Source organism: Hyalella azteca, unplaced genomic scaffold (assembly GCF_000764305.2).
Source record: "Hyalella azteca isolate HAZT.00-mixed unplaced genomic scaffold, Hazt_2.0.2 contig3121, whole genome shotgun sequence".
NCBI lineage: Eukaryota > Metazoa > Arthropoda > Malacostraca > Amphipoda > Hyalellidae > Hyalella > Hyalella azteca.
In genome coordinates this window covers 44,601-55,095 of record NW_025933374.1, presented here as the reverse complement: position 1 = coordinate 55,095, position 10,495 = coordinate 44,601, and the positions used below count along the sequence as shown (strand labels likewise).

General features: G+C 37.5%; 1 protein-coding gene across 1 annotated transcript in view; it reads left to right on the top strand.

The window, feature by feature from the left end:
- Positions 1-265: 265 nt before the first annotated feature.
- LOC108678455 (neuronal acetylcholine receptor subunit alpha-10) overlaps positions 266-10,495 on the top strand; it is a 34,696-nt gene continuing 24,466 nt past the window's right edge. Inside the window, exons 1-2 of the mRNA XM_018166876.2 lie at positions 266-470; positions 7,411-7,556. Coding sequence (XP_018022365.1) covers positions 266-470; positions 7,411-7,556 — 351 coding nt within the window. The remainder of the gene's footprint in view (positions 471-7,410; positions 7,557-10,495) is intronic.

Here is a 10,495-nt window from a genome sequence, read left to right as displayed (position 1 = left end):
AAGACGTACAGAAACACATGGTTCCACAAGAAGAATTTCAGTGAGCACGTTAACCAGAAACGCAGCTCGCTTGATCACCAGAATTTTACTATGGTAATCCGCACGTTCATTATCTATGTTCTAAGATCCAGTTAAGACGTACAGAAACGAGTACGCAGAAGGTTCACGAGAAGAACTTCAGTGGGCGCATTAACCAGCCACGCAGCTCGCTCGATCACGCGAATTGCGCTGCCTCCTTTCAGCTAACGTCGGCCTGCCTAGAAGTATGGCCGTTGCCGGCGTTCGCAGTTCACAATCAGGGGTGCGAATTAAGCCATACATCAGGCCTTCGAAAGCCTGCTTAAGATGCTCGCCTCAGCTTCTTTTGTATTCAGACGCGTACAAAACTGGCGCTCTGAATAACACCGCCACCGCCGTCATGCGTCCTGCAGCCTGCCTTCTCAGGCTGGTCGTCATCTTGACATTCGCTGGTGAGTTCAGTGGAAGTGTGTGGTGTAAGTGAAATGTATGGGGGAATTTTGCGTTTTTTTATAATTGAGTTGCACCACGTTATCATAGTTATTATGGGACTTGCTTCTCGTTATATTGCTCTCTTTGCGTTGAGATGAGGCATTTGCTTATGAATTGACTCACGCTGTTCGGGTGCGTTTGAAGTTTCTTTACCAGAAATGCATTATGACTTGCGTGACATTGTTCAGCGTGTCAATTCTTTATACTTACAATTACATGCACTTTTATACATTATTATTTATTGAGTTGCAAAAAAGTTTCTACCACTTCGTGAACGACTTAGTAGAAAATATAATTATTCTATTATTAAATTATTACGGTTTAAATATATGATGTAAATAAAATATAAAATATAAATAAAATAAGTAGCGAATTTGAAGTAATTTTTGCTTTAATTGCAATTTTTATCAATAGTTGCATTTCACACTTGTTGAGGTAACGAAAGGCAGATAACGAAGAAGACAGTGCCTCAATTTTTCTAAGGTATCAAAAAAGATGTTCTATTCAAAAATACTATTTTCTGTGCATTTTATCATCTTTCCCATACATTTATCATCTTTAGGCGATCTCTCCAGAATTCTTTTTTGAAGAAACAGCGTCTGCATTCATTTCACATTCATAAATATCGGATCGCACATTTTATAAGCTTGAATATTGGTGCCAGAAAATATTGAAGCGTTTGCTTACCTTGCACAATCGTCGATAAATATTGCGAAAAGCTTCGAGAATCTGCAATGCTCGAGCACGTTCCTCCTTGGGCGATTTGTTGCGACGCGAGCGCGGGACTTGGGCGAACATACCTTCTTGAATTTAAATGATAATCAGATTTACCTTTGTCGCACGAATGCTTGCAGAATGTTACGAGTTTTTAGGTAAGTTATTCTCTCTCGATTATATTGTATTGAAAGCGCGGATGGTTTTATTATTTAATTTTGTTCGTATTGGGTAGTTGCGATTAACTGGGGTCATGTAATTCGTTTTAAAAAACTGACTTGCATTAATTATTAATAATCTTCTTTGTGTGATCTTTTGCCCGATAGGCTGACCAAACTTTCATTTCTAATCTGTCTAGCTATGAAGAAAAACTTTTTCAGTGATAAATGCTTCTCCTCGGATTCACCAGGGATCTTCTCGCTTATAGCTTTTTAAAATTTATCTTATTTCCGTTATTCATTTTATTGCTTGTGCATACTAACTGCTCCTTATTGTTTGATTGAAATTCGTTTCTCCACCAGTTCCATGCTTTATTTTCCTCGCAGTTCAAATTTCGCTTGTGGGAAACTTGCATTCTGTCGTCTGTAGAGTTTTGTTATGGAAATCTTTGCGTTTGTTAGTCTCCAGCAGACGTCGCTTTACCAGTTGTTATTTGAATGAATTTGTTATGCTTTGCAGGTGCGCAGGCACGAAGTGCCAATGTTTGTGTTGCTATCCAAAACAAAGGACAGGAAAAACAAGCTTCCATTGTGCTTCAAAATCGCTTATGTTCAAAATTTCTGATATTAACAGTCAATTTATTGTGTTGGAACTTTAGTCATAGATGCCTTTATAGATATTTGAATTCTTTCATTTACTCATATTTCATAGCTTCGGCCCTGCGTCCGAAGCTATGTCAAGAGAATTAAAAGTCTTGTTCAATAGATACTTTCCAAGCGTTAAACTCCATATTGTTCTGGTTAACAGTTTCAAAATCGGTTCTTTCTTTAGATATAAAGATATGCTCCCTGTTCATATGCGATCGTCCCTGGTGTATCAATTTCGTTGTGCACAATGTTTTACTTGTAAATTTAGGTTCTAATTGTGTTCTGTGCTCTCAATTGTATTAACTTGTGACTTTCTATGTATGTTCTAGATTCTACGAACTGACGATGGAGCTGGACTCCGAAACGTTTTCTATATAGATCTGAATTTTTGTGGACTATTCTTTGCTTTTAAATTTTTAGTCAACTTGCGATTTAAGCAAATAAGTGACATTAATTCTTTCATTTATATAATGGTTTGAACTCTCACTTCATCTCGTTTTCTAGCAATTTAGCCCCATAATTAGCCCCCTCATAATGATGAAATATTTTATTTTGGTCAAAAACACAGTAAAAAAAACGTCAGTCACTGGCCTGGTATATTTACTATAAACAAAAAAGGACCCTATAACTAGAACTCGACATTTTTTTGTCAGAAGACACTGAGATTGCCAGACAATCATTTTCTGTTTTCGGTAATGGCTGGTCACAAATATCCTTTCTTGAGAAGAATGCAACGCTTTGGGGGACATTCATCTTCGAGGAGGTCAGTCCAGACCGGGCGTTCCTAGGTTAACAGATTCTCCCCTGCTACCCGAATGACAAACCCTTTATTTAGGGTCGCCTCCTTCTATTATTTTGTTGTGATTTATTGAGACATTATCCCTCACTATGGAATACTTTTGCCATAGTTTATGATCTATAATACTTGCGCTATATAATACCTTATAAAACTCTACTATAATTATACTATAATATATGCTATAGTACTAATAGTGCCAGAATAATACTATAGAACGCAAGTCGAGCATACATTCTATACGTTCATCCTACTACCATCTTGCGCGTTGATGTGATCTCTAAAGCTAATTTATATGACTGAGTTTATGCAGTGCAGCCTCAAGAACATTCATGTCACATTAAAAAGATCTTTATCTCTCTATTAAAAGGATCAAATATTCCTAATTGTCGTATTCTTTTCTATACAAGTTATATTGTACTTTTTTACAAAATATTCAATAGATTCAAAAGAAAATTTTATTATATTTTTTTTAAATAACCAAAAGCTATTTTTTATTTCATGGAACAGCTTTATTGTCCTTTCTTCATTCATCCATCATCGCGAGTACCTCTTTGGAGCGATCGTCCATCAAGGCTGCGGGTTCGGTATAAGCGCGTTAGTGACAACATTTCTGAGGATCTGTGCAGGATCTCTGGAGCGCAGGATCTCTGCAGAGCCGTCGCCTTTCTTGCCTGTGAGCTCGTCTCTGTCTCTGCAGCGCCCGCCTGTCTCGCAGACTCGCCGCTAATGATTCTCTTGATGAATGACATTGCCGAGACTCTAACTTAATGCCTCATTTGCTTAGAATAGTAGGTGTAACTTGCGTAACACAAGCCATGAGTTGTGAGTTACATACGTAATACTTACCTATGGAGTTGTGTGTTACATATTTAAAACTTGATAAGAATCGTTTGCGTAATACTTGCATAGAGTTATGAGTAACCTGTGCTACTATTGTGCTACTCTTGCTCCAAGTTGTAAGTGCTGCCACTGTTGCGTAATACTGCCACTGCTGCGTAATGCTGCCACTGCTGCGTAATGCTGCCACTGCTGCGTAATGCTGCCACTGCTTTTCTGCTTATAATTCCCCCACAAAAGCATCGTTGGCCCTCGGATGACGCAATTCAAGTCGCAGGGCTATAAAGGCAGCGTCAGGAACTATACAAGTCATTCGTTGCTCTGAATTTGAATATCCGCGAGAATGAAAATGACAGGAACAGTAACGTGAGCGTATAAAAGGACTGTCAACTGACAAATACACGACAGAAATGAGCGTAGTGCGTGACCGTCAACTGACAGTTACACGCAGGCAAGAAATTTAATTTTGACTGTATAGAACGAACATTGCGTTATTATATACTGATTTGAAATTTGTGTAACCTTTGCTGTAAGATGAGTTATTATGTCCTTTGTTTAGTGCTGCATATAAGGTTCTGGCTTGTGCAGCATGTTCCACTGTAGGGTTTGTCAGCAAATAAAGCGACCATAATACAAGGTACGAATAGAGCGTCGAAAGCTATAACCGAAAAACTCTTATGTAATGAATAAATTATTGTTAAAGTTATATTCAAATAGAATTCGGACGTCATGCGCGAATTACTTGCAAAGTAACTATATATGACAAAACAGTTTCCTTGAAAATTTCCCTTTTAACAAAATAGGGGAAAACCGACCAGCTTGAAATTTAAAAATAATGCTGGAATTGGAGAAAACTTTAAAGCAATCAATTGATTTAAAAATTAATCATTCCTGCATTCATGCATCACTGCATGAACCATGAATATGCAATTTTACAACGCCAGTATCCGTATAACCCTTTTGTCTTGGTGGTGAAGAAACCATCATCGAAAATCATATTTTAAATAATGGTGCGGTGTCAGATATATTTCGCTAATATTTTACGCAGGTCTAAAAGTATCTCTCGTCGTTATAAAAGATAGGTATAAATAAGACAACGAAAGATGTCACTCAATAACTCCGATATTTAAAAAAAACTCTAAAAAACACATAAATGCTATAATGTCTGCAAAGGACCGTCTCGAAACTGCCCAACAATTATGACACCATTGATTCAACTTCAGCCAAAAAGCGTTGGTATGTTTGCCAGCAAGGATTTCATAATCAAAGCGTCTCATAACAAAGAAAAAGCAAAAAATTATGTAGTTTTCAATTTGTTTTCTATAAAAATTTTTTGCACCTCACTTACCTGTCATCAGAATTTTAGTTTTTTGATTCCCACCTCATGTTAAATTCATTTCAACTTTCGTTCTGCCGGTTTCTAATATTCTAGTCTTTCACTAATGCTAATAGAAAGTATTAGAAACTTGCCTCTAGTGGAAAGTTGGGCAATTTCATCCGGTGTTTTGAGCGACTCATTCCGATCGACATCATAATCGAAATTTTGATGACTTTAAGAACCCATGAGAGGAAACTTGCGAGAGCTCGTCGGAATAATGCCAGCAAGAATTTAAATCAACACGTCCGTAGAATACATAAGCCTAAGCTCTATTATTGCTATTATTCTGCTCCTTTATGATGTTCATTATTAAAAAGTTATTGTTTCGCTTTTTTATCTTTTATGTAAATAAATAACGTGTGGTATTTCATATAGAAATAGATTCTCACAATGGGATATTTTTTTGTTTTTATTTGACTGAAATGAAATTGTGTGATGGTAGCCTTTTACTGTGTATATATTAGAAGCGAAAGCATCCTGCTTAGTGTGAATATTATTACCAAAAACATTGCCTATATATACACTGAAAAATCTCGCACTACCGAATATCCTTCAATATCAAATTTATCACAAGTTTTATCGAACCAAATCAGTTTTCAATTCTCAAAATTTTCGAGCTGGTTTTCTAGATATTTATTTCAACAATTGCTATACGTGTGTTTGACGCGATAAGTGCATACTGCACCGGCTCTATATGCCAATATGTATTCAATCATTCTATGAGGGCGCTGCTGAAATATCCATTAACAAGTCAAAATTTATTCAGCGCATTTTGTTGCGGCGTATGTAGCCTACCGATATCCTTTATGCGATTTGACGTCTGAGTTATACAATTTTTTGTGCACTTAACTTGCTCGCAGCGGATCATCAGTTCTTTTCTATTTCATCCTCTATAAATCGTGCTATCTTCAAATGTGTTATAGCGTTCACTTCTAACCCATTGGTCACTCTACTTTATGTTAATGCGAGCCGTAAATTCGGTCACGTTTTCGGCGGCAAATCAATAGACAATGGTTGGTCGCCCTTAGTACGCCCGTAATGCTTGCTTTCCATTGGTCAACGTCTTCTGGAAACGCTTGGCTTCTACAGTTTTTCGTCAATACAAAAGATCTTTTATTGCCTAACTTGAATTCTTTATAGCCCTTTCATCCACTTTGATGTCTTTATATGAATGCAATATTATCCTATAAATCCCGCTGTGTTAACGTAAAGATACCTAGATGTCATTTTATAATCCCGCATCCCAACGTTAATTTTGCGTTTCAAGTGAATATTTTCCGCTCCAACAAACACACTAAAACAACCATTGATGCTTGGGTTTCATGTTATTATTCTCACTATGCATGTCGCGCACTGCGTTCAGAAGACGGAGCGTTCACTATACATAGAATGTATACATTCTATACATAGAATGTAGCGCCTGCATATTCATGGCTCAATCTCGCTTCTGTTGAGGCGGAACGATAACCGCATTGTATGACGTGTTGACTGTGATGACTTTGATGAGGAATATGTGGGCATGATGGTCTGTTGTGTGGGCATGATGGTCTGTTGTGTGGGCATGATCGTCTGTTGTGTGGGCATGATGGTCTGTTGTGTGGGCATGATCGTCTGTTGTGTGGGGCTTTGATGTTCTCATTTTACTTCTGATGCTATAATATCGAGAATAAAGCTTTTTGAGTTGATAATCATCTTTCAATAAAAATTATTTCTCACATGCATACTTTAAATAGAAAAATAGATATTTAAAATGACCAAAATTATTCCAGTGATGAACGACCTAAAAGCAGCGAAGATGGAAGGAATGAGAACAAAGTAACAATAAAGCGAAGACAAGGGCAGATTTTGGAGGCTGTCGTGCAGGCAGTAGTTTACAACACAACTTTCTTAATATTGTCTTGAGCTAAGCTAAAGCTCGTCAAAAACAAGTGATAATTTGCAAACTTGTCTCGGCCGCCTAAGGAGCAGGGAGGGATCTGAGGTTCTGATCAAGCCTAGAGCTCTAGCTTAAAAATTTAATTTATAAATGGATCTCTATGACGAGTTGTCGTCGCTCAAAGAATTTTGTAAGAAATAAAATATCAGCGAATTTAAAACCAATACTTGAAACATTTTATCTACATAGATGTTATATTTTTAACAATCCTTTCTAGAATGACACCTGCACGATTTTTTGTTACCATGCTGATTATTACACTATTCTCGAACTCAACTGGAACGGCTGTGAACTTTTGAAATTTTTTCTTTGGGCCGGGCCTGCTATTTGTGGAACTTTTTCATGAAAATTTGTATCGATCTTTAGACATTGATTCTTATTATCCGTGCATAAATTGAAAAATGTATTCAATTTTCACGTTTTTCTACAGCTCGCGTATCTCTGGGAGATCACACTGAGTACAAACTCACTCAGTACCTCCTGGCGAACTATGACCCCGCCGTGCGACCCTCCGTCAACGCCTCCCTCGCACTCAACGTAACCTTCGGCCTCGCCCTCACACAGATCATCGACGTCGTAAGTAATGATGTGTCCATGACTTTATAATACTCGTCTTTTTAGCGCATTTTCTCACTCATGGAAAAAGGCGATATTGTGCTCGTCATGTCCGTCCGTCTGTCTGACCGTCTGTCCGTCCGTGACCACGTCCGTTGACCAGAAAATGCTCTCTCTGTCACTCACTGCAGTGAGTACTGAGTTACATTTTTTTGCTACTCTCCTTTCTCACGCAGATCATCGACGTTGTGAGTAATGATGTGTCGATGAATTTGTAATAATTGACTGTCTCTTTATTACCCTCCTTATTCACGCAGATATTCCTCTTGCTTTGTATTAATGAGTTTATTAACATTTACTACTCGTCCTCTCGTTCGTGACTTTACTTGCTCAGGTGGATCATGGATGTCGACTGTAACTATTTATCGATTTTTTTACAATGATCTTTTTTCGCCTTAAACTCGCACAGAGTATTTGTGTTCTGTAGAATGAATTTTTATACTAGATTTAATGATTTATTTGAAAGTTTAAAATGTTCAATCTTTAAAAAATTTAGCGTCTATAATGTTATTGCGGTCTCGTTACGTTTTTTACCTAAAATCTATCTATCTTCATAATATAAAAAAGCTCGATATAATTTTACGTAGTAATGGTTCTTGTGATGCTTTCGACATAAATTTATCCCTACTCTTTAAGGATGATTTTTTATCTGCTTGTAGCGCTTAATCCTCTTGCGCCGGGACTTCCTATTATTATTCTTTTTCCCTGTATTTCTATATTATTATAATCTAGACGTGAATTTCTTGAAAAATATCCAATGGCTTATAAATTAATGTATCGGAAGGAGACGTGATACCAAGAATGAAATTCATTAACTTCTTTGCACTTCTTTGGTGTTGCGTATTATATAATAATCATAATGGGCCGGTCTCTATGATTCTCTAACCGTGAAACACTGGCCACACATATTTACTCGTAGTTCAATACCCTTTCAAGTCTCAGCACAAGTCAAACTCCTAATCAAAAACCCGAGTTTGAAGCACCTCAACACCCGCTGTGTAATCTCCTTCAAAACTTCATCGTACTGAAGCCCTTTTCTAAATTTCAGCAGGCGCCTCAGTAGCTCATCACTTGTGGACATCACGACCACCTCTGTCCATTATTTAGGGGTTTTGCTAGCCTCCGGACCGAGAAATCTTCCACCTGAGTCGTCAGGAACAAACAATTTTCTTGCGCCGACGCCTGGTTTTGGTTTCTCCGTTTTTGAAGTCGTCAGCGGCCGATGAATTTATGGCTCCGGGTCGCTTTGAAACGTCGCTGTTCAATTCAGAGTATCCGGTTTTATCAGGGTTCAAGGGTGAGATTCTATGATGGATTGCTGCAACAAATCAACGTTCTGCGTAATACAGAGTTTGTGAGAGGAATTACAGAATATTGGTTTAGTTTCGCAGAAGTTGTTCTTTAATGTAAGTTCGATTGAAGATCGGAGAAAGCATTTCATCGAGAATTTTCTTCTTTTTTTTCAATGAGGATAGTGTGTTTTTGCGCTGATTTAGGTAGATCAAAAAGCAAGTTTCCTAAATATATTTAGGTATATCAATGACATTTTGAATACACATTATTCAATATTCATGTTCAAGTAAAATGAAAGGTTTTTAACACATAAGTTTGATATTTTGGAATGACAGAAGTTTAAACATTATGTATTATGGAACCAACTCGAATGCTCTGGTCTTGAATAAAGCTCGCATTAAATTAGAAAATACTACCCCTAAACATATGTTTGTTACAATTTACAACTTTGCTAAACGTGTATTCCAAGTTTAATATAACGTCGCGTATATCTCTGTATATAATACTTAATTATTTAGTATTTACAGTTGTTGCCCGTGTATTTCTTAGGGAAACGTATTTCCTCCTCGCTGCCGGGCGTGTTTATCTCTCCCGCAGCAAAGCCGTATTGAAATTTTTCACTGAACGTTCGTCTGTTTTATGAGGACAACTTGTAGCATCTATTGCTGAACTACCATTCCGCGACGGCTGAGCTGCATGGCTGCTGTATGAATGTGGGCTGTTTTGGAGACCCTCGATTCAATTTTGCCGACGGCTGTAGGCACGAGTTGATTTCACGATGAGCGTGCATGACAGTAATTGAACTATGCCTTTTCGTAAAAGTTACTCTCGAGATAACTGTTTTAGTGAGTTAAAATTGCGTTACTGTTCATCAATTTTGTCATGTATTTTTGTTGGTGGCTTCCGCCATTTTCTTATCTTGCGGACCATTTGTATGGAAATTGTCCGATGATCTTGCCAGGAAAGACTCGCTCCATTTTTCTATCGATTTAAACCAATGTATTGGAAAAAACATCTGGGTTTTTAGGATCACCGATCCACTGCGCAAAAGTTGGCGAGATAACAGCGTTATACCTCGACCTTCTCGTCCGGAATATTCTGCCACTTCTTTCAGTAGATGAGGGCCTTGTGCTAGTGATAACAGTTATTGGGTTTCATCCATGGAACCGGTAAGTTTCAGCCAAAACTTCTATAATTTATAATGACTATATTCATATAATGACTATATTAATATAATGACTATATTAATATAATGACTAAATTCATATAATGACTAAATTCAACATTACACTGAAAACATAGAATGAAAATTATTTGATTTAAAAAATCAAATTTTTCTCGCAATAAATATAGAGGACAACATGAAACCATTTGGGCATGAAACTCTCCTCGATATGAACAACAATGTACGCCTCTCGCACGGACCATAGTTATTATTTGCCATTGATTTAGGGAGGCTGGAGCCCTGCCGTGCCGCTCACGTATGTTTATTGACGCGACGTGAATTACCTCTGATGTCGACGATGGTCTCCCGGAAGAGAATGAACGTTTTAAATCTTTTGAAAAGATCGTACCTTGCCGCAACACGACCATTACTCGCGTCTTTT